This window comes from Gopherus evgoodei, chromosome 1 (assembly GCF_007399415.2).
Source record: "Gopherus evgoodei ecotype Sinaloan lineage chromosome 1, rGopEvg1_v1.p, whole genome shotgun sequence".
Lineage (NCBI taxonomy): Eukaryota > Metazoa > Chordata > Testudines > Testudinidae > Gopherus > Gopherus evgoodei.
This window is the reverse complement of record NC_044322.1, coordinates 271,740,211-271,764,811: the sequence shown is the minus strand read 5'-3', so window position 1 is coordinate 271,764,811 and position 24,601 is coordinate 271,740,211. Positions and strand designations below refer to the sequence as shown.

The 24,601-nt window shown below is 44.4% G+C and overlaps 1 protein-coding gene across 11 annotated transcripts in view; it reads right to left on the bottom strand.

The window, feature by feature from the left end:
- TNRC6B (trinucleotide repeat containing adaptor 6B) overlaps positions 1 to 24,601 on the bottom strand; it is a 258,765-nt gene that overhangs the window by 32,078 nt on the left and 202,086 nt on the right. For all 11 annotated transcript variants that reach the window (XM_030546761.1, XM_030546819.1, XM_030546830.1 and 8 more), the window contains 3 exons: positions 23,969 to 24,014; positions 18,047 to 18,195; positions 8,541 to 8,666 (listed from right to left, as the gene is read on the bottom strand). In XM_030546761.1, the coding sequence (XP_030402621.1) occupies positions 8,541 to 8,666; positions 18,047 to 18,195; positions 23,969 to 24,014 (321 nt within the window). The remainder of the gene's footprint in view (positions 1 to 8,540; positions 8,667 to 18,046; positions 18,196 to 23,968; positions 24,015 to 24,601) is intronic.

Sequence of the window (24,601 nt, the reverse complement as noted above, 5' to 3'; positions counted from 1 at the left end):
ACCTCTTCCTTTAGTACAGATGCACTGAAACCCTGTAGCAGCCCTGCATATTTCAGATACAGATACATTCTTCAGTAATGCCATAGATGTTGCCTCTGATCTGGTTGAATGTGTTATCTCCCTTTGGGGGGAGATGAACGTCCACAGCATCATAACAAGTGATGATATATCCAGATATTCATCTCAATAGTCTCTGAGTAGAGATCTAGGACCCCTTGGATCTATCTGTGAAGGAAATGAAGAGCCTAAGTAACTTCCTAAATTGCTGGGGCCTACCTAACATTCAGCGTATATAAATAGGATTCCAGGAGAGAACTATGAGGCTTTGGGAAAAACACTAGTAGATGAAAGGATTGATTAACATGGAACTCTGACAGACCCTTAGGTAAGAACTTAGGGTGTGGATGTAAAAGGACCTTGTCCTTAAAGAATATCGTAAAGGGGTGTGTGTGGGGGAGACTTTGCCATCAAGGCTCCAATCTTTGGAACCCTGTGTTGTCAGGTCCAATTTTGGCATTAAAGTCTCCCATAAGGATGATAATGTCTTTGTCTGGGAGAATCTCTAATATTTTCTGGAGTCTGTTGTAAAAATCTTTGTCCTCCTCTTCGCTGTCATTGGTTGGGAGGCACATGGCCCCAGGATCATCACAGCATCCTTCAGAACTAAAATGAAGAGGATTAAGATGAATGTTGTTCAGTGCTATGCTCCAACTAATGACAGCGAAGAGGAGGACAAAGATTTTTACAACAGACTCCAGAAAATATTAGAGATTCTCCCAGACAAAGACATTATCATCCTTATGGGAGACTTTAATGCCAAAATTGGACCTGACAACACAGGATATGAACAAGTCATGGGGACCCACGCTCTGGGAGAGATGAGTGAGAATGGAGAGAGATTTGTGGATTTGTGTGCACTTAACAACCTAGTCATAGGAGGTAGCATCTTTCCTCACAAGTGGATCCACAAGAGTACCTGAGTATCACCAGCAGGCACAACAGAAAATCAGATCGATCATGTCTGCATTAGCAAGAAGTTTAGAAGATCCTTGCAGGATGTTAGAGTTAGAAGAGGAGCAGACGCGGCGTCCGACCATCACTTAGTGGTGGCCAGATTGAAGCTGAAGCTGAAAAAGAACTGGATAGACACGTCAGACAGAAGAGTGAAGTACAATGTCAGCCTTTTGAAGGACCATAAGACCAAGGAAGATTTTGGACTGAGGCTGAAGAATAAGTTTTCAGTATTACAGGATCGGTCTGAGGAAGAGGAAGACAGTGTACTAAACAGATGGCAGAAAGTGAGAGAGACACTTAGGTCAGTATGCCAGGAAGTGCTTGGAATTAAGAAACACCAGCAGAAAGAGTGGATCCCAGCAGAGACCTTGATCAAGATATAAGACAGAAAGAAGAAGAAGTCAGCAGTCAACAACAGTAGGACTAGAGCAGCAAAGGCCAAAGCTCAAAAAGAGTATGCTGAAGCCCACAGAGCAGTGAAGAGGAATATCAGGAAGGACAAGACAGAGTATATGGATGAACTGGCAGCAGAAGCGGAGCAGGCAGCATACAGCGGTAATATGAAACAGCTGTATGATACTACCAAGCGACTGTCTGGAAAGTTCAGCAAGCCACAACGTCCCGTTAAAGACAAGCAGGGAAAGTCTATAACAGGAATAGAACAACAGATGAACAGATGGGCGGAGCACTTTGAGGAACTCCTGAACAGACCAGCACCACCAAATCCACCAGATATCAACTCAGCTAACGAGGACCTCCGAATTAATTGCGATAAACCAACCAGAGACGAGATCAGAAAAGCCATCACCATGATGAAGAATAGGAAGGTGGCTGGACCTGATGACATCCCAGCAGAGGCCCTGAAAGCAGACCTGGATGCTTCAGCGGAAATGCTGTACCCCCTCTTTGAGAAGATATGGGAAGAAGAAGTGATTCCGGTAGACTGGAAAGAGGGATATCTCATCAAAATCCCCAAGAAAGGAGACCTTAGCAACTGTGCCAAATATAGAGGAATCACACTCCTGTCGGTGACAGGGAAGGTCTTCAACCGAGTCCTCTTAGAGAGAATGAAGGATGCCGTCGATCCACAGCTACGAGATGAACAGGCAGGTTTCCGGCAGAATAGATCATGCACGGACCAGATAGCAACGCTTCGCATCATAGTCGAGCACTCTATAGAGTGGAACTCCTCGTTGTACATCAATTTTGTTGACTATGAGAAAGCATTCGATAGCGTGGATCGAGAGACCCTTTGGAAGCTCCTTTGGCACTACGGCATCTCAGCAAAGGTGGTCAACTTGATCAAGAACTCATATGACGGTATACACTGTAGAGTGATCCATGGAGGGCAGCTTACTAACAGCTTCCAGGTGCAAACTGGAGTCAGGCAAGGATGCTTGTTGTCACCACTTCTCTTTCTTCTCGTCATCGATTGGATTATGAAGACATCCACCTACGAGCGTAGGAACGGAATCCAGTGGATGTTGTGGACCCAGCTTGATGACCTGGACTTTGCGGACGACCTTGCACTCCTTTCGCACAGTAAACAGCAGATGCAAGAGAAGATCAATGTAGTGGCAGCCATGTCATCACAAATTGGCCTCAACATTCACAAGGACGAGACCAAAATCCTTAGGATTAACTCCACTAGCAATGACCCAGTCACACTGAATGGAAGCCCCCTGGAAGAAGTGCAGTCCTTCACCTACCTAGGTAGCATCATCGACTAGCAGGGTGGCACGGACGCAAACATCAAAGTAAGGATTGGTAAGGCAAGAGCAGCCTTCTTACAGCTCAAGAACATCTGGAGCTCCAGAGAGCTGTCTTTGGCAATAAAAATTCGACTGTTCAACTCCAATGTGAAATCAGTCCTACTGTATGGAGCTGAAACCTGGAGGACAACCAAAACAACCATCAGGAAGATCCAGACCTTCATAAATAGCTGCCTCAGAAGGATTCTCCAGATCCACTGGCCAGACACCATCAGTAACATCCACCTCTTGGAGAGGACCTGTCGACTCCCAGCAGAGGAAGAAATCAGAAGGAGAAGGTGGGGTTGGATAGGACATACACTACGCAAGCAGCCAACTAACATCAACAGACAGGCACTGCGGTGGAACCCCCAAGGCAAGCGGAAAAGAGGCCGTCCAAGAAACACCTGACGATGTGACCTTCAGGCTGACAGCAAAAAAATGGGCTATACCTGGAACCAGTTAGAATGAATGGCCCAGGATAGAGGACTCTGGAAGTCTGTTGTTGGCGGCCCATATCCCGATTGGGGTGACGGGCATAAGTGAGTGAGTGCTTGTTGATGCAGAACATGCAGGATACATTGTCCATCATGACCCTGATTGATTTGTTCCTGATGAGAGGTAGGAAATGAAGGCAAGTGTTTCTGACAGCACAGGTTGATGTGAAGACTTATTTCTTGGGTTGTCCATCTGCCCTGAGTCATGAGGGTACTAAGGTGGTTTCCCCATTCCAACAGTGACTGCACCTGTTATTAAAACCACTGGTGGGATTAGTCGACAGACAGGAATGCCTTCTCAGACACTGCACTGATCCTTCTACCAGCCTAAGGAGTACCTCGCTTGGAGAACTGTCACCTGTCTGTTCAAATTGTTCTGACTGAAGAATTGGTCATTCTGAGCCAACCCTGGAAGCAGCAGAGATGTAGCCTTGTGTGATCGGTCACAATGGTGGAAGCTGCCATATGTTCCTGGAGCTGACGACAGTTCCTTATTTTGGTTCCCCTGAACTGCCTGTACCAGACCTGACAAGGTTCAGGGAAGGTAGGCAGTCAGCAAGTCCAAATATGCCTCTATAAACTGTATCTTCTGTACAGAAGCAAATGTGGACCTTTTTACATTCAGCAGCAGACCCAACTCCTGGAAGAGAGCAAGGGCCATTTAAGAGGAAGATAGCACTGTTTTGTAGGAATTGCCCTTGAGTAGCCAGATATCGAGGCACAGGACAACTAGGACTGCTTCTTGTCAGAAGTAAGCATCCACTAATGCCAGGACTTTTGAGAACACTGCTGGGGCCAAGGAAAGATTGAAGGGAAAAGCCAGTATTGCAAATGATCCTGGCCTACAGTAAAGTGTAGGTATTTCCTGAATGATAGATGTAGTTCCATGGAAATAGCATCTCGTAGGTTGAGGGCTGAAAGCCAATTCCCTTTCTCTAGTGAAGGAATTACAGTTGCCAGAGTCACCATTCTGAACTTTTGAGACTTTATGAACTTGTTTAGAAGTCTTAGATCTAAGATCAGTCTCCACCCTCCGTCCTTCTTTAGGATAAGGAAATCCTTCAGTTAAAATCCCTTGCCCTTGTGAGGAGGAGGAGGAACCAGGTCTATTGCTCCTACTCGAAGGACAGAGTTCACTTCTTGTCTCAATGAAAGCTCTTGAGAGGGGTCCCTGAAGAGGCATGGGGAAGAGGCCTGGAAGAGAGAGAATTATGTAAAATGGATGGTATAACCCAATGTTATGACCTACTTGTCTGTACCGATCTGCCTCCAAGCATGTTGGCAACAGGCAAGGAGGTCTCCAATAGGGGCTGGGGGTGGAACAGATGGGTTAATGGGCACAGGTGTAAATCCAGAGGTGAGGGAAGGTTCAAACCCTTGACCAACCCATCAAAACTGTTGCCTTGAAGATAGCTGGGTGGTCATGGAAAGCAGGTGGGTAGCCCTCTTTCTGTGAAATCTCGCTCTCTTTCTGGGGGAGGCACACTGGATTTATGGAACTTGGAATACTGAGTAAGATGTGATCTCTGGGTAGTCTTTGACCTATTAAACCTTTTCTTATTCAAATGTCTATATGTGCTCAGAGATTGCATAAAGGCCCTAAGAGGTCTTTTAGAGTGTGCAAGGATTCACCTGTGGTTTCCGAGAACAGTTTACAACCATCGAAGGGGAGGTCATCCACAGTGTTCTATACTTCTCTTGGAAACACTGGGAGATGGAGCCATGATTCCCTGAGCATGACAACCGCCATGGAGATGGACCTGGCACCAGTGTGACCGCAGTATCTAAGGATGGTGGTAGAAGCATAATTGCCTGGCCTGAAGACGAGGATGAAATGTGTGTATGGAGGTGGCCTCCTTATCCGCCTTAGCTTCCTGCTCCTCCAATGTGTCCTCCTGTGGGAGGGCCGGTTGGGGAGGAGAAGGAGGACGACGACGGTACAACTCTGACCTCCGAATGAGACAGTACCAGTGGTCTGGCAAATTGCTACCAATAGGCAGCCCAGGAGTCCCAGTATGGCCATTAAGGGGGCCCATACAGAAGCGTGGGTAGCTTGCAGGGTTGGTTCCACCACCCTTGATAAAGAACCTGATCTTCCCTATGGACTTTCAGAGAATGGGTTCCTTAAGAGAACCCCAAACAGAAACAGAGGAGATCAACTGGAACTCTCTTTAATTCTCCTCCATCTCATCCATAGGAGGACCACCCGCAGAAAAAGGTAGACAGTCCTGCAGTATTAGAAGATTATAGTCCAGAGATCAGAGTGTTGGTACCAAGAGATGTTCAGTACCCGTGAAGGGCGGGGACTCTAGTTCATCTGTTATCAAGAGGTCTTCAGTATATTTGAACTCCTGTGACACCAAAGAAAGGATTGGTACCAATGCGGCAGCCGAGGCCAAGGTTGCCAAAGCAGACAGTGCTGCTGACGGTGGGCACACTGAAGAAGAGGCCAATGTGTCTGAGGACCACTGCTTGATTGGTGCCGAAGGGGGCTGCATGCCTGGGTACCAATGGCTGGGCTGACCTCAACAGTACTAGTTGCAAATGTCTATGCTTGTCCTCCGAGCTGGTAGAAAGTCCCATGGCCCTATTGGAGCTGTGTCTCTCCTTCGTGCTCCAGGACTTTATGGCTCCACCAGTATTGGAGGTGGCCGCCTTCGATTCAATTGTACTGAGTGGAGAGGTCAAGACTTTGGAGACTGTAGATCTTGCCGGCTACCTTTTTCAGAGTTGGCTTGTTAAGGTAAGAGTCCTCACTTCTTTTTTCTGGAAGCCTTCCTTGAAGCCTGCAAAGTCTTCCCTTTCTTAAGGAAAGCTGGCACCAAAGTAGAAGGGGCACTAGATCTGTCCAGAGACTGATGTAATGGGGGAGCCTTCCTGACCTGACTCAGAAGCTGGCTAAAGGGAGTGTTCCATCATTAGTAGTCTGAGTTTAATCTCCTGTTTTTTCTCGCTCTGGACTTCAGGGAAAGGCAGAATTTGTACTTCTGGGAGACGTGGGACTTCCCCAAGCAATTGACACATTAAAATAGAGTGGCCATCAGCAGGTTTTGACGTGGCCACTTCTGGAGAAACAGACATGCCCTGGCAGGAAGGGAAAAAAAAAAACAAAAACAAAAACAAAGTCTCCCCAGGGAAAGAGTGGAGTAAAACAATCCTCTCACTACTTAACTATAACTATACTAACACTACAAAAACTTCATAACTATAGAAATATTAGAAAAGCCGATACACACTCAAGGCAGACATGCTAGGGTTCTGTTTCAGGACAACGTGGTTGCGAAGGAACTGAGGGTGGTTCGTCTGTGCACCCCTATATAGCCTCAGTATCCAGTACTAGGAGTCACATGGCACATGCGTGGGCTGAATGAATGTCGCTAATTGAAAACCTCCCACCGAGAGCTTGAGAGACGCATGTACACCTGAAGTGGAGCACCAATAGGGATGTTACTCGAAGAAGTAGTAAACTTCTGGCTTGAACAGAATACATAATTCAGGTAACTGACAATATGTAACATTACATACACCCAATAGGAAGGTATGTTTTGAAGACTGCATTAAACTGGAAACCTTTGCACATGTGTAACCAACCAGGAACCATGACACTGGATCATCACATTGAACTCCAACAACTGTGTAAGTCTGTGTTGGGGTTTTTGAGATATGAAAAGGAAAAGGAGCTGAGGTTGGCATGAGAGCCAATAACTTTGTGCCTGGTGCCAAGAGTTCACTTCCCAATCTATGGGAGAGCTCCATCTCCTCCACAGCATTCATAGTTTCCAAAAAGCCTTAACAGAGCCCAAAGCAAAAGGAACAAAAGAGATGTGCATGCTTGGTAAGCTTGAGCCCTGAGAAATCTGGGCTATGAGTAAACTGCCCAGTTTTCTTCCTCAGGTCCAGTTCTTCACTGAGCCACACACTCAGGAGGTTTGAAAGCAAGCATGGTTGAAGTAGAGAGAAATTTTTCATACTTAGGTAAAAAGGTTTGGCTGATCTTGTATCTCACATTAACTGGCCAAGCTTAAGAAGGCCCTACACTTGACTCAATGGTATTTCTCAGTGTGGATGTAATGAGAACTTTTGAATGCCACATCTGATCAATTCCAAAATTTCAAGGAATGTTCTATGCATCAGTGGCCAGAATCTTATTGATTTGGGGGAAAATTGGAAAACCAAAAGGGGCAAAAACGGGAAGGTGGTGGGAGAGAGATATGAAGCTCCTGCCAGTACTTTAGCACAGCCACAGTTTCAAGCACTTCTGCAACTATTATACTTCAAACTGATTAATGGCATTCATTAATCCCTCCTAGCATTATAATACATCTCATCTCTACTTTTCTTCCCACTAGACTGTAACATATTCATTACTTGTTTATCAGTTAGGAAGATGGTGGGTGGCATAGGAGGAATGGGGGCATGCACCCAGCCCAGACATGGGGAGAGGGGACAATGGAGGAATCTGGTATGGGGGAAGAGGGAAAGGGGACAAACAACATCCAGTGAAGGGCGACTGGGGGAGGGGAGGGCTTTAGTATAAGGGGGAGGTGGGAATGGAAGCAGACAGAGCTCCTGGCATGCACAGAAAAAGGGTAGTAAAGGTTGTACTGAACCCCTGTCATGGGGAGAGAATGGCAGAGACTGATATAAGGGAAGAGTGAAAGTGGGGCGCATGCAGAGCCCTTGACATGGGGGGAAGGAGAGGATCTGGGCACACATGGAACACCTGGCAAGAGGAAGACTGGGGAATCCTGGTGTGGTAGGAAGGGGAATGGGGGGGTGCATAGAACCCCCTAAAGGGGAGACTGGGGAGAGTTGTAGGGAGTCCTGAAATAGAGGGGTATGAGAAGTTGGCAAATAGGAAGCTTCTGGGGGAGAAAGAATGAGGAGGGATGCAAGGAGGCCTTGGTGCATGCAGTAAGATCAGCCTACACAAACTATGAAGTGTGCATCCCTCTAGTAGCAATTGTTTTTTAAAATCATCTTGCAAAGCATCAGCATGGAACTTACGACTTATGAGTTTACACTGAAAATTAAAAAAAAAAAAGGGCAGTATACATTCTCACACTGAGCTCCCATTGGAATGTAAGAAAGAAAGATTCCAGTCTGCAAAGCACTGAAATCCCAAATCACAATGGAAAATTTCAAACAAAATCTAAGGGCTCCACTAGTAAAATGTGTCAGGTCCACACCAAGCTGGCACATGAAAAACCTAAAACATGTACTGTAAATCCTGTAAGCCTTATACTTTGTAAGAAATCAGAAATGTTAAACTGCTTACCTGAGGGGAAAGAAACTGGGGAGGCACTTGTGCCCGGATATTGGGGGAAGGGTTTAGTGGCTGCACTGGTGTGTGCATGCCCCTCGACTGCGCTGTGCTGTTTCCAAATAAACCATGATTGCCAGCCTATAAAATTAAAATAATGGTAAGTCAGTTAAAATTTTAATCTCTTAGGCTAATGGATTTCTTTGCTGTTGGCTGTCTGTTAAAAGTGTATCGCAAGAATATTTCACTACAGAGAATACCCTCAGACCTGATTATTCAGACGATATCAACCTCAATCCGCTTTATTCCCCCCAAGTCTCTTTATAAACTGAAGTTTTTGAAATACAGCCTCTTCCTCCACATCTACATTGTACTTTTCATCCAAGGATCTCAATACATCAGAGGTCTCCAACCTTTTTATGCATAAGATCACTTTTTGAATTTGAGATCAACCCAGGATCTACCCTGCCTCATTCACTCCATTCCCCACTCCCTTCGTCACTCTCTCCTTCCCACCCTCATTCACTTTCACTGGCCTGGGGAAGAGGGTTGAGGTGTGGGAGGGAGTGCAGGCTCTGGGCTGGGGCCGAGGGATTCACAGTATGGGAGGGGGCTCAGGCCTGAGCCTGGTGCAGGAGGTTGGGGTGCAAGAGGAGGTATGGGGCATGGGCTCTGGGAGGGAGTTTGGGTGTAGGAGGGGGCTCTGGGGTAGGGCAGAGTGTTGGAGCATGGGAGGGTGTGAGGGGTACTAGCTCTGGGAGGGACTTTGTGTGTGGGCTCAGGGCTACGTTGGGATGCGGGAGGGGGTGTGGGATCTGAGAGGGAGTTTGGGTGCAGGCTCCAGCCAGGAGGCGCTTACTACAGACAGCTCCCAGTCAGTGGCGTAACAGGGCTAAGGCAGACTCCCTGCCTGCTCTGGCCCCACACCACTCCCAGAAGCAGCTGGCATGTCTCTGTGGCCCCTGCCTTAGCCCCACTGCGCCACCAGACTTTTAGCAGCCAGAGATCACAGTCCAGGATCAACCAGTTGAAGGCAATCAATCAGTTGGTGACTACTGCTTTACACGGTTAAAGTTGAGTATCTCATTTTACAAATATGGAAAGCGAGGCTCAGAGAAAACCAATAGTATGTCCTAGAACATTCTCCTACTTGAATGTTGCTAAGCAGTATTTTGCCACTAAGTCGTCTTGGCTAATGCATTATGAAAGATCTGAGACAGAGGTGGCTGAAGATTCAGGAACCAGTTGTCACTAAAATAAGTATGTCTATTGCTTATATAACCTGCAGGCCTTTAGCTGTCCACCATTGCGTTAAAATAATTAAAGCTGGTCAAAATTTTAATCTGAAAAAGTACTTTGACCAAAAAATGTCCTTTTTTCCCCTACATGAAAATTATCCTGGAAAATTAGTTTCTTTTGAATTTTTCTGTGATGTGTTTGTGCTTTTGGTTTTAATGAAAACAAACAAACAAAAATTAATTAAAAAAAAACTGAGGTTACTTTCCTGTAACTGGAGGTTCTACAAGATGTATGGTCCCTATGTGTATTCCACATGTGGGTATGCATACACTTTGTGTCTGAGACTGGAAATGTGTGTCAAATAGTAACTATTGGTTCACAGATGCGCAGTTGCTCCCCTCACGCTCCGAACTGAGGGCATAAATGAGGCACAAACCAAAGCCTCTCCAGTTCCCTCCCTCACCACAAATCATATAGGATCCAAAGCAGAGAGGAAGGAGGGAGGGTAGTGGAATATAGATAGGGACCATACAACTAGAAGAAGCACCAGTTACAGATTAGTAACTTACATTTCTTCTTCGAGTGCTGGTCCCTATCTGTATTTTATATATGGGTGATTAGTAAGCAGCAGTCAAATAAGAGGAGGGTGTGAGGATGCAGTTGGTATAGATGACTAACACTGTTATCACCACAGCTCCATCTGCTGAGGAAGCCTGAACCACGGTTTAATGCTCTGTAAAGGTGTGGATGGAGCTCCAGGTACCTGCCTTACAAATGTCCAGTACTGGTAAGAAATACCATTGAGGTTGTCTGTGCTCTCATAGAGCAGGCCCTCACCCAGTCCTGGAGAGGAATATGTGTTAGCTGATAACACAGAATGATGTTTCCAGAGATCCATTCAGTGAGTCTCTGGGCTGATAATGCTTGCCCTCATGATCGTTCTGCTACAGAAATAAATAGTCTCTGTGTTTTCCTAACTGGTTTTGTTCTTTGCAGATAAAAGGCCAAAACCTGTCTGACACTGAGAGACTACAGCCTCTCTTCCTCACTGGAAACAATAGGCTTAGGGAAGAACACTGGTAAGTGAATAGGTTGGGTCATATGGAACTCTGAAATTACCTTGGGGATGACTATCTGGTAGAGATGAAAGAAGGCCTTTTCTCTACAAAATATGATGTACGGCAGTTCTGTTACAAGTATTTCAAGTGCTCTGGCAACTACCATTAGGTAATTTTCATGGAGAGGTGACATGGAACATGTGGCCATTGGTTTGAAACATGGTCTGATAAGAGATCATAGTACCAAGTTGAGATCCCATTGTGGTGCGCATTTCATCACTGGCAGGAAGGTCCTGTTGAAGCCTTTCAAGAATCAAATTGTGGCAGGGTGAGTAAAGATAGCACAGCCTTCCACCAGAGGAGGAAAAGGCATTGATTGCTAACTTTTAATGTGCTGGTAGGGACCAGAGATGGACACCTACTGATTCTGGTGATAACTGATTCTGTTGTGAGCAGGTAGAGAAATGCCCCCATTTAGCTAAACAGCATTTTCTAGAGTGGAGGTTTTTTCATTGTGACAGAAGATAGTTCAGATAGCCTCTGAATATGAATGTTCTAGGTCTCATGCCCATCCAAATGCTAGGCTGTGAGTGAAGAGGCTCTGGGCTGGGATGTCTGATCCTTCCCTGTTCCTAAGTTAACAGATCCAGAAAAGGTCAAATAGAGATGGGAGACTAGGATGACATTGTAGTAGGTCTGGAAACCAAAACTGCCTATATCATTTGTTGTCATGCATCAGAGTAGCAGCTGCGTTAGTCTGGATCTGTAAAAAGCAACTGAGTCCTGTGGCACCTTATAGACCAACAGACGTATTGGAGCATAAGCTTTCGTGGGTGAATACCCACTTCGTCAGACGCAGCTTATGATCCAATACGTCTATTTGTCTATAAGGTGCCACAGGACTCTTTGTCGCTATATTATTTGGGTGTGATATGGATAACTCTGGCCTGTCAAGGTGAATTTTGCAGAGAATCTAAGGTAGCAGAGCATTGGGAGGGAAACTGTACCTCAGATGGTCCACCTAGAACAACAGAAAGGCATCGTGCCTGAAGTCTCGGCCTAATGCTGCTCTGGAGCAGTAGAGATTGAATTTCTTGTTTGTTTGGGAGGTGAGCAATCCACAATATACCGTTGCTCAGTGGGTGAAGATTTTGATTATGATTCAATTGTGTATTTCCCCATTCACGGTTTATGGTAAAGTGCTGGCTCAGAATGTCTGGCAGAGTATTCTGCACACCTGATGTGTATGTTGCTAAGAGTATGATGTGGTTCTTGATGCACCAGTTCCATAATTTACTGTCTCTATTCACCCTGTTTATATAAGAGACACTCGTTATGTGGTCACACATTATCTGGATGTGGGAGGATCATGTGAGAGAGAGGTATTTGTTGCAGGTTAGGTGAACTGCTCTAATCTCCAGCAGATTGATATGCATTCTGGCCTCCCGTGGGCACCACGTGCCTTTTGCAGTGTTACTGTCCGTCCAATGAGGGATGCATCAAGGATGGGTGGAAGAAAGGGGACTCCTGCTCACACTTGGTCCAGTTTCATCCACCACTGAGAGAAGATCTGACTTTCACTGGGATTGTTACCTGGTATTCATATTGCCTTTGCCTGGTGAGCAGACAGACTGAAGCCAGGCCTGCAAATAACAAATGTGGAGTCCGGCAAATGGCACTATGTACACGTATGCAGCCATGCAGCTTAGAAGGGAAAGGCAGACCATGACTGTGGTGCAAGGTCTGAGGATTACTTAGTTTATCAAGTTATTCACAGCCTGAAATTTGTCTATAGGGTGGTTGGCTTTTTCTGAGGATATATCCAGGGTTACTCCTATGAAATCTATAGAAATTGTGGGAGTCAAAGTGCTTGTTTACACAGACGTCCAGAAATGTCAGAAAGTGGAGCAAGACTAAGACTATTAATTGGACCTTTTGGCTTGATCTGCCCATTAGCAGCCAGTCGTGCAGATACAAGAAGATAGTGTAGCCATCATGTCTCATCTGGGCCGCCACCACACAGATGTTTGTGAAGGCCTGAGTCCCATCACCAGCCTGAATGGAAGTACTCTGAATTGGTATTTCTCTTGTCCTAACAATGAAATGAAAAAATCTTCTGTGGGATTGGTGAATATCTACCTAAAAGCAAGCATCTTTTATATCAAGGACCACAAACTATCTCTTATCCTACAGGGAGGGAATTATTTTTGATTGTGCATAAAGGCATATAGTTAGCATACATCAAAAATTGGTCCCTAGCCTCCATTTTTCTTGGAAATTATGAAATATAGGAACTAGATCTCCCCTCAATGCTGAGGTGACATCTGCTCTATAACTCCTTTTTGGAGGAGAGAGTTCACATCCCGATGAAGGATCTCCTCATGAGAGTGGTCCCTGAGAAGGGGGTTTTTGTGGTAGGAGGTGAGATCAACTTAACTGGGTAGTTGGAGTGAATGATCTGTAGTATCCACTTGTCTGTTATTGCCTTCCAGTTGTGTGTGATGTAGGTAAGGTAGCCACCAAAGATTTTTTTTTGGGGGGGGGGGCACAATGTGGCATGGCATCAGTATGCAGTTTTTGAGCATCAGATCACAAGAAACCCTTGGATGGTGGGCAGCAGTCACAGAGGTGGAGGAAGTGGTGCATTTGAGTCTTTGAGCCCTCGGTTGTTTTGCATGGTGGTTCATACAGGTGCTGGTGATAAAATGTTGGGGGGGGATGGGGGGGAAGATATTTGGGCCTATTGGTTTGCTTGTGGTGTTTCCTCTTCAGAGCTGGGGTGTCAATGCCCAGGAGTGGAGAGTTGTCTTAGAGTCCTTAAGAGTGTAGTGACTTGTCACTTCTCACTGAAGAGATTAGACTCACCAAAGGGAAAATTCTCAAAGGTATTCTGAACCTCCTTGGAGAACTCCAAAGAGTGCAGGCACGATTCATGCCTCATGACTACAGTTGTGGTAACGGTTTTATACTGAGTGTCAGCTGAGTCCACTGCTGCTTGAAGTGAAGTCTTAGCTACCAGCCTGCCTTCATCAATGAGATCTTGGAATGGAGTCCTGTATTCCTCAGGATGTTTGTCTCTAAAATTCAGAATTTTGGAATAATTCAGGAAATCATACTCTCCTAACAATGCCTGGTAGTTAGCAACTTTGAATTAGAGACTAGCTGGTGAAAATACTTTCCCCGTCAAGAGGTCAATGCATTTAGCGCCCTTGTCAGTTAGAGTAGACTTGGGGTGCTGTGACCTGGGCCTCTCTATAGCTGCCTGTATCACTAAGGAGTTGGAGTGTGGGTGGATAACTAAAAAAGACTCTGCCTATTTAGCTGGCACAGAATATTGTTTTTCAGCCCTCAAGTGTAGGGGAACAGGTGGCAGGGATATTCCACCCAGACCTGGAGGGTTCCAAAATGGCCTTGTGGACTGGGAGGACCACCTTATTAGGGTCAGAAGGTTGAAGGATGTCTGATTGGACCATGCTGTGTGTCCTGGACCTCCTCAAGAGGTATCTGGAGCTTGGTGGCTACCCTCTGTAACAGCTCCTGGTACTGCCTGTGGTCATCAGGCAGGGAAGGGATGATGCCTCATCAGGTGAAGAGGATGAAACATCCATTGGGAACAGCAGAACCAGCTTGACTTCTTACTTCACAAACTCCAAAAGGAGCTAGTTGGTATTAGCTGGGAGAAAAGGGTCAGTGGGATTCTTGCACAAATCTAGGATATTTGTTATATGGATCCCACAGGGCACAGTATGGCCAGTAGAATGGGTCAACTGGTTGAGAGGATGGGAGCAAGAAACAGGATATCATTAGGCCCCTGGGTAGTCATATCCAAGACAGCTCCAAGACCTCTTGTGGACTCTGTCTGGGCATGTTTCCCTTGTGGGGGAGGGTAGAGGGAGGCTCATATGGAGCATCAGGCTCATATGGCACATTCACTCTGAAAAAGTAGGGTCCTGCTCTACTGGAAGCACCAGTGGGGAGGATATTCCAACTTGTGGATGCAGCACAGGAGGATTCTCTTCCCCTGAAGGTGGGTTCTTCGGGTATAGAAATGTCTGTAAAGAGGACTTGGCCCAATAGAAGAGGAGACTGTGAACAGGGTGGAATGAAAATATCCTCCAGTGACATAAAGATGACCATCCTTCTTGGAGTGTGTGAGGAGATCCTGATGTGGGAACTGATGGATCTGCAGTGTCCAACAGTCTGCTACTCAGAGGATCCCATATGGGGCGACAGGTGCCAATCTTTTGGTCTATGGAATGGAGCCAGAATCAGTATTGATGGATCATTCTTCCTACATGCCTTTCCTTCTTTGACAGAACGTTTCTGTGGACCTAATTCCTTAGGACCTGCATGCGAGGACTCACCTGACTTTGACCAAGACAGGAAGGGATCCTTTTTCTTAAAAGGTAGATCTGGACAGGGATCTCTCCTTATGCCTATGGCCATATCCCTGCTCTTGTGAGAGGGTTTATTAGGCGTAAGTGTTTTGGTGTCTACTCCTGACCCTGTACCTGGAAAAGCAATGCTCGCAATCTGAGATCACTGTATAGTTTGCATCTGACTAGGGCCTCATGGCCTACTCCATGAGGGATTCCACAGACAAAACTCTCAACCAGGACAAGTTCGAGGAAGGAAGGAGTGCCAGAAGCTGCACATGGTGGCAATCTGAGCTTCCCGAAGGCACTAAACGCAGCCCTGGTGTTCATTGCTGATAGAGAAGGAACAGGGGAAGGAGATAAAGTTCTTTAAATCCTGGGACTCTTGGCATAGTCCTTCTTCACAAGAAGAATAAACTAATTATAAAAAAACTAAAACATTAAGTCTAAACTTACTAAAAACTGTTTACAATATGTATTTACAGGTGCTTTAGTAAAATCATAGCCGTGGACACAGAATTCCAACTCAGATGATCTGACAGTAAGAATGAACTGCAAAGGCGTTGGGCCACACCACCCTTTATGCCCTCAGTTTGGAGAATGAGGAAAACAACTGCACACTGTGGACCAAGGGACAATCTTTGCTACAAATCTCTGGAGTACATGTGCACCCATGTGCGGAATACACACAGAAACCAGCACTCGAACAAACATTTAGTGCTTTTTTTAAAAAATATTTTTCATTTTTCAAAAATGTTCACGGAAAATACTTACCATTTTCTGACCAGCTTCACTAATAATTAATAGTACATCACCAAATGTACTAAAAAGAATTGAAATTTATGTCTAATTCCATTTCTGAGCAGATTCCTGGAGATTTACCCACATTCTCTGGGTGATGTCCTGAACACACACAAACACAAATCTCGCATGCTACATTAAAATACTAGTGTTCTCATTAATCCATTTTATAGCATGCCTGCAACCTATCCTGCCACAATAACACATAAATTAACTGCCTACAATTATTTTGTCCAGTTACAGCAAACATACATTATTATTTCCCTGGGCATGGCCTAATAGTTACTAACTAGGAATCAATCTCCTTCTATCCTTTTATTCTTGCAGAGACTTTTTAGAAAAATAAGTTTAACTCCTTTAAACATATTTCCACATATAAGTAACTGTATAAAACCTGAGTAAAAAAGGTCCAAGCCAAATTTGCAGTAAACCGCTCTTAAAATGAAAGTCTAGAAGATCATCCTGTGTTGCAGGCAATAAGAGGCCAACAACACAAACAAAATATATATTGGACAATAGGAAGGAAGGTGGATTTTTGATGTGCAGTCAGTGATTAATAAATCTTGTAAGAAAACCAGCTGACCAGAATTAAGCCTACGTTTCAGCCACGTAGTAATAAATCTGAGAAGGTGGCCTCCTTACTTGTCTAGCAGCGAAGTTTTGGGGGTTGAGCCCTGAGCCGATTGCCCCAAGGCTGACGTTGGGTAGTGTGGAACCAGAGGGAGACAGCTTGTAGCTGGGAGAAGGGGAGAAGGGAGAGCAGGGAGCCTCATCCCCAAGGCACCCATCTTGATTGGAGAAAGGCAAAGTCAGCTGAAGCAGTAGTTAGCCAATCAGCAGGAGTTGGTTAGTGAAGCAACAGAATGCAAAAGGAGAGAAAGAAGGACTGTGAGTGATCAGGAATAAGTAAAGGTACTTTGTAATAGCAATTACATGGGCAAACTTCTGACTCATTTTAATTGTTGGCCTTCGGAGATTTTTGGTTAAGGAACCACAGTCAACAACTTCTGTAGAGGTGAAGGTATTTTTAAAAAACCTCTTAGATGCATAGAAACATTCTTTCTTTACTAATTTTGTTCTTCTCTGATAGTGATTATTTCCACTAAAGCAGTAGATACAGCTGAATGAGCTCCTATTATTTACTTCTGTTTGCACACACCAATTTGTGTCCACAGTATGCATCTCTGCAAATGGTGTTCGTTAATTAGACCAGCAGAGGGAGTTCATAAAGCTAGTGCTTGGCCTGTTACCCCAAAATAGAATAGTTTAAAAATATGCCCTTTTAAAAAAATGTTTATTGGACAGAGAACGCCCACAATATTTATATAATAATATTTCACCTGTTTTACATTTTATTGAATCAAACCAACTGCATTTAAAATAAACATTTTGAATCCAGGGGACCCTCTCCAAATCATAATTTAAAGCAATTAAATGTTTGAAATCTAAAAAGGTTGACAGTGCCCATTTAAAACAGGTAAAGATATGAAAGAGATGCTACTGCAACATGCAACAGATGTAGGGAAGCCAACAGTAAATGGACAAACACAACACATGGGATAGTCTAATCTAGAAAGAATGCTTCAGGTAACTTGCAGACATGAAAGCAGAAAGAAAAAGTCTTGGAAAATTGTGATTTTGTCTGTATATTTAGATTTAAACTTAGTTTTAGAGTGTAGGCGTATAGTCAGTAGCCAAACAGAAACAAGAACCATTATGATGCCCTCTTCGCTGAAGTTTGCTGGCACCTGTTCAAAATGGACTTTTCCCTCCTCAGCTAAAGACTGAAGTAGTATTCAGAAATAATCTCTCTTCAGAGTTGTACCTATTACTTTCAGGACTACTCTAATATATTAATGCATATCTGTAACCCACCTCAATTTTTCCATCTACGTTCACTCTGCATACACATCTATCTTATTTCATGAATTATTACATTCTCTTCCTTGATTTTGAATTTTTATTACTCCCCAAAGGAGTACATAGAAATTTGGACCTTATGTGAATGCAGTGCGGGATTCTGTTTAACCATACAGATTTATCTCACCTTCTCAAAATAAGGCCCACTATCTGTGGTTCCCATGTCTTTGGAATTAGGTGGACGGAACCCAGATCGATCCTTTCTCATTATATCATTAAAATCCCCGAGGTTCATGGCTCGTTTGTCCACCTCAAATTTCTTATCTGGGAGACCACCTATAAGAGGGAAGGAAGAGGGTGAAGTATCAGTGCCAACAACCACAATCATACCTTTTCTTTCCAATAGATTCATAGCTAAAAATGAATTGAAAATACCTCTGAAGGCTGAAAAATAGTACAGCCAAGGATTAATTTTATAATGTAGCATTACGCTCCTGGTAAAAGAGTCAGGGAATAAGTTTTATCGTACGATTAAACAAGCCAATTTGCTTTAAAAACACGTATATGTCCACACACACTACGAATAAAACTAACTACTACCTCTACAGATTCTGACTGAACTAACTGCGCAATGAAAGAAAAGAGGATGGTTCTGAACTATTTGCACCAGTCAGATCTGTTCAGGGAGGAAAAGGGTATATACAATGCCAGATTTGCAATCAACATGCACATGCCCCATAACAGTTAAACAACTTTAGAATGATTTTGGAAGCATGAGGCCTTAAAGTGGGGATTTATAAAAGCAATTTCATGAAAGTGAATCTATAAAGTGAAACTTTACACTGCACTGACAAGACTATTTGGAATACTGCACAGAGTTTTGGAACCCACTTTAAAAAAAACCCCAGTAAATAGAAAATATTTAAACATAAGGAGACAAAATGACACATGAACTTGAGTATATGACTTATGAAGACAGGCTGAATTAAATTTCTTTATTTAGCTTAAAGAAGCTATATTTAAAGAACAAATCCCTCTTGCTCTTTCCCATCTCTATCACAGACAACTACCCCCTATTATTGTCTAGTCACCCAAACTTGTTCTCTGAACTATCAGACACTCTATCATCCTCACTCCATATCCAGACCTGTTCAAATCCTCTCACTTTTTCTTCTCTACTCCTACCACTAGAACTCTTACCCACATCATAATTGTATCTTCCCTCAACTACTGCAATCTCTGGCCTCTCTGGATCAGACTTCATTTCCCTCCCTTCCAAATACTGTTTCTGAAACTTCCTACTCATGACCATGTCATTCCCTATTTGAATCCCTTCACTACCTTATACTCTTCTTCTACTTCAGGCGTCTCATCCTCAAGTTCCCCTGCACAAATCTCCTTCTCACGTGCTTCAACTCTCCTCTTTCATTCATCTTAAGACTCCTGCATAACACCTCTTTGTAACCTTCCTCAGATTTTCGCTTTGGGCCTTCTTCCATGCGGTCTGTTCTTCAACATCTCCTCAAAACACTTTTCTTGTTCCACAGTACGTTTGAGAAATTGCCCTATAAAACTCTGAACGCCACCTGATATTCATACGATTACCCAATATAAACCCCTTCATATTTTAATATATACATAACCTTCCCCCCCCACACACCCACAGATGCCTGAGCTGTTTAATCTGTGTCTGTACTAGATTGTAAACTCCTTCTGGCAGGGACTGCGTCTCCTTTCAGGTTCTTAGCGTATCAAGCACATTGTTGATGTTCAATAAATAATTAACAAGATGATACTTCAATACAGAAAGGACAAATGTAAAGGGATGCAAAAATCCAACAGTGAATCTAGAAATAAGAGAGGAGATGGTTACTTACCAGTAATTTGGCTGCTTTGCAATAACTCTCTGAACATTCACACTTGAGAGATCACAGCACCTGTGCTGTGAGCTTCTAGAATCTTCTAGTCACCCATGTCCATTGGGGCTTGTTACCATGCCCTTCATGGAGGGTTCTGATGATATAAAAATGGGAGTGGCCTCAACCACATTCATAGTTTCTTCTATTAATTTGGGAAGTCCTAAATTTATGACTCCAAAAGAAATGTGGAAGGTGGCGTCAGGGAGAGGGAATACGCAAAGACTTATATCAAATAATTCCAATTCCTAAACTGGCCTCTGCATATTCCTCCTTCCAAGCGTTTAGCAAGCACTAGAACCTTGAGGAAGATCTGCTAAAAAAACCTCTATGAATACACAGTAAGTAGCAGCCATACAACATTCTATGAAGATTACAGCATGAAGGCACGCTATGGAAGCTACCTTATGCCTGAGTACACTGTGACATCTCCAGATGGTCAAACAACTGCAAAGTCATAAATCGTTAAACTGTCACTTTGAAAGCTTTAGGGGCGCACTGGCCGGATCCCTGGTCTCACCCCAATATGCCCCACAGGTCTGGGAACTTGTGCACAGCTCTGGCCCCACATAAATTTACTTCCCTCTGGGCATCTAAAGTATGGGGCCTGATTCCTGGATATGAATGGTACACAGAGAAATTCAGACAGGCTAGAGGCCTGAAAGAGATGGAAATCAGAGGACCTCTTTGGACAGGCATTATGGAAAGGATGCAGATAAGAGCAAATTGTACGAAATATGGTTTATAGAGCCATTAGGCCTGTATCTCACTAACTCTCTAGCCTAAAGCTATGATTATAATAAACAGCATCTTCACAGAGATATGGAACAAAGAGAAGTCTGCCCAGCTTTTGAACAGAGGCCCCATGAAGTTTGTGGGAACAAGAGTACAATCTCATTGCAAAACAGGTCCATGCACCAAAGGGAATACTCTCTAAGGTGGGACAAATCTCTCTCATCACAGTAACCAGGGTACAACCTACCTATTGCACTGGAGTATCCAGTTTCGTATCCTTTGACTATTGCAGCAAAGCCTTAGTCATAACATGGATCAAATCTTTCAGTTTCTGCACGGTGAGTGAGGACTGTCAATCCAGGCATCAAAGGGGAAAAAAAGCTGTGATGGCAGCCAAATGCACCCTGACAGAACACAAAACTATTCTAAGCAAAACAGACAGGACCCTCTCAGGTTCATTGCCTTTTCAGTTACTCAGATGGGAAACCTCTTTCAATTCACTGGAGTAAGTTTGTGTGGCCAAAGTCTCCTGTTTTTCAATATGATCTTTTGAACCCCAACAGAACACTTTACATCAAATGTCCCAACTTCCCAGAAGTCAAGGTTGCGATCTGAGAAACTTTTGACCTGTGTGGAGACTCATCTCAACCCTGAGACAGGAAATGCAGCAATTTGAAAAGCAGGACTTGCAGAAGACAACAAGAGACCCAGGATGTCAGACAACAAAATCGCCAAGCCATAGTCAGGGCTATTGATAGAAACTTGGGTCCTTCCTGACTGCCTTCCAGGAAGACTTGTTGAATCAACAGATTCAGAGAGAACTCAGAGGAACTCCTGACCCAGTCCAAGAAGAAGAAGAAAGGAGTGTGTCAGTGAAGTTGAGTCTTGCTCATCCCTGAAGTAGAGCTTGAAAAAAAACACAATACTTTTTGGTGGAAAGAGATGAGCTGAGCTCTGGACTTGAGAAAAATGTGTAGGCCAGACAAATAGCTCTCCACTCCAATACATTATAGTGGAGCTCATTCACTGCAGAGTTGAAGAGATTGGGTATCAAGATGAGTACCCCAGTTAACCATCTGGGACTTCTTCTGATGGGTATGTTCTTCATTTGCCTTTCACAGTAAAGCATATCTTGAATGTCCTGAGCCACAACATCTCAGGTGTTCACAGTGTAAAAATAGGGGTGGTTTCATGCACCACTGTTGGATCCAGGGATCTCAGTGTCACTCATGCTGGGCACAGAATCACTTTGGTAAATGATTCTTCAGTTGATGGTGTCAAGTCCTCAGCACTGGAATCTGCTGACCTGGATGGATCCAGTGACCAGAACTACTTTGGCACATGGTTCTCTAGAGCCAAGGGGTGTTGGTTCTCTGGCACTGGACTTGGTTGAGCAGGACGGATGCAAGGAGCTTGGTGCCATTTTTGATAGACATAGAGCCACTATGGTGAGCTGATTTCCAGTATCAATACTGGACATGTACAAAGCCAGCCTTAGTCAATTGACTCTGAAGAGCTTCCTTTGTCAGCAGGGGCATGAGGTGGACCATCTGCTTTTGTGGGTTCAGATGATGCTCATGCTATCTGTGTCTCCTCCTCCTCTCCCCCCCACTTTTACGAAAAGCTGACTAACATACTGACAATCTAACTGGAAACAAAAACAGACTCCGAAGTGTCAACAAAAAACAACCAAAAAAAACTATGAAGGGAAGTGCTGAGGACACCATGTGCGATCCAAGCTTGCTGTAAGTTAGGTGGTTAGGAGGAACTGAATGAACCAGTCCCTCTTGTATACCTTTGGAACCTTTGAGAATGGAAACGAGAAGATGAGAGTGGCTTCAATGGACACTAGTCACCAGAAGATTCCAGAAGCTTGTGGTGCAAGCACCTCAATCCCACAAGTGTGAATATGCAGAGGCCACTTGGAGAAGAACAATGCATTTAATGCATTTATATACTCATTCATAAGCCGAATTTTTTTAGTAAAAAAGGGAAGCACCAGAGAAGGGGGTTGGCTTATGAACTGGTATAGAGAGGGAGAGTGGGACACAGCCCCTCCCCCCAACAGAGGGAGCAAGGAGATGCAGCACAGCCAGAAGCAAAGAGACGGGGCCAGAATCTCTCCGCTTCTGGCCACGCTGCTCTCCCCCCAGCCTCTGAAGTAGCTGCAGCTCTGGGGCTGGTAGGCTGTTACTGTACCACTCAGCCCCACCCTCCAGAGCAGGCTGTGGCGATGCTGCCACGCCACCCAGTCTGGCCCGACGGAGCAGGATGCAGCCACGCTGTCCAGCCTGCTGGAGCAGCTCCAATCAGGTCAGAGACATCCTCCACTGGCCCTCCCCTTAAGGTGGGAAGGGATCGGAGGGGGAGAGTGTGGGGGTCCTGGGCTAGGGGTGGGGTCATGTGACGGGTGGTCACAGGGATTGCTCCCCTGACTCCCAGCTTCTGGCCCCCCAAAAATTTCCCCACCAGTTGCTGTCCCGACCCATCAGGGTAAGCGGCTGGCATGCCCAGACACTTTGTTTACTTAGGTTTACCTCCGTGCCTGCTGATGCTCGAGGTAAACAAACCATCTTGACCCACCAGCGGCTTATCCTAATGGCCCGGGAGCCAAAGTTTGCTGATTCCTGAATTACAGGGTTGGCTTATGAACGGGTTATAAAATTTTTCCACTTTTACTTATCCATCTGGGGGGGGTTGGCTTATAAATGAACCGTCTTATGATCGAGTATATACGGTAAATATTCAACTCGGAAATTAGGAAAGCATTTCTGATGACAAAGTCAATCATCTAGTCTAGTGAAATAGTTTGCTTAACAAGGAAATTATGGCAAATTAGGATGCGATCAACTGAGATTAGATAAAATTGATACAGAAATTTAGACCAGTTAATCCAAGAGATCACTTCTGATTGTCATTTATGATGACACTCCTCACACAGTATGACCCATTTAAGATCCCTGATGTTTGTGGTCAGGCCATCATGGGTGATAAATCTATTCCCACTCAGCAGCAGCTCAACTGCCTGAGGCAAGCACTTAAAGGAAGTACAATAAAGAGCCTCTCTTTTCCCACATATCAGTCCTAAGGAGCTGATAATTGGGACGTCCTAATGCCAACAGCTAGTAGACTTCCCTTTTCCACCTAGTAAAGTCATGTGATAAGGGGATGCTCCACCTTCTTGAAGCAACAAAACTGAGAACTACATCAAATTTTTTTTTTAGCATCCCTCCATTCTATGCAGATATTTCTCTCTTTTCCCCCAGCCCAGTGTTTCTCAGCTGCAGATGCATTATCTGTATAAATCCTGCGGCCAGCAGGCTGGATGATGCTGTTCTATCCTGCTATTAAAGAACAGAGCTCAAAAATAACGATATGTGCCTCTTCCTAAAGATAAGCATATCACACACATAATATCAGCCATCATGCCAAATGCATTTTAATGAAATTATACGCACCTACAGACATGTCCATCTTACTGCCTTGAGTGTCCTCAGTTTGACTCTGAAAGAAGAGCAAAAAAAGACACCGGTCTGACTCCGGAACAAAGTCTGAAAACACTGCAGAAAACGGCCTTTGTTAAAGATGTGTATTGGAACTGTGGAAGGGTGCGCCAGTGTGAATGAAAGTAATGTCCTAAACTATAACAAAGAAAAACAATCCTGATGTAACCTTGCACACACCTCATCCCAGCGGTATTTGGGGTTAAATTTCCTAAAATGCCACTAGGCACATGAACTCATCATACCACAGATAGAGAGAGATGTCTGAACAGCTGCTCTGAGAAATGAACCTCTGTCCTCATGTCAAGGGATCAAATTATGAGAGTAGCAGGCAGAATGATAGCTCTTCTTGTGACTTGTCAAGTCATCAAATCTTAAAATGTGCTGCCAAATTATTCTTCTTTTGGCAGTCTGGGACAGGGTGTTCCCATAACTTTGAGAGGCAGCATGATCTAGGGGACTGAATTTAAGACTGGGTGCCAAGAGCTCCTAGATTCTAATCCCAGCTCTGCCAATGACATTCTGCTTGTCCTCAGACATGTCAGAGCCCCTTTGCACCACAATTTCCCCAATTCTATAATGAGGATA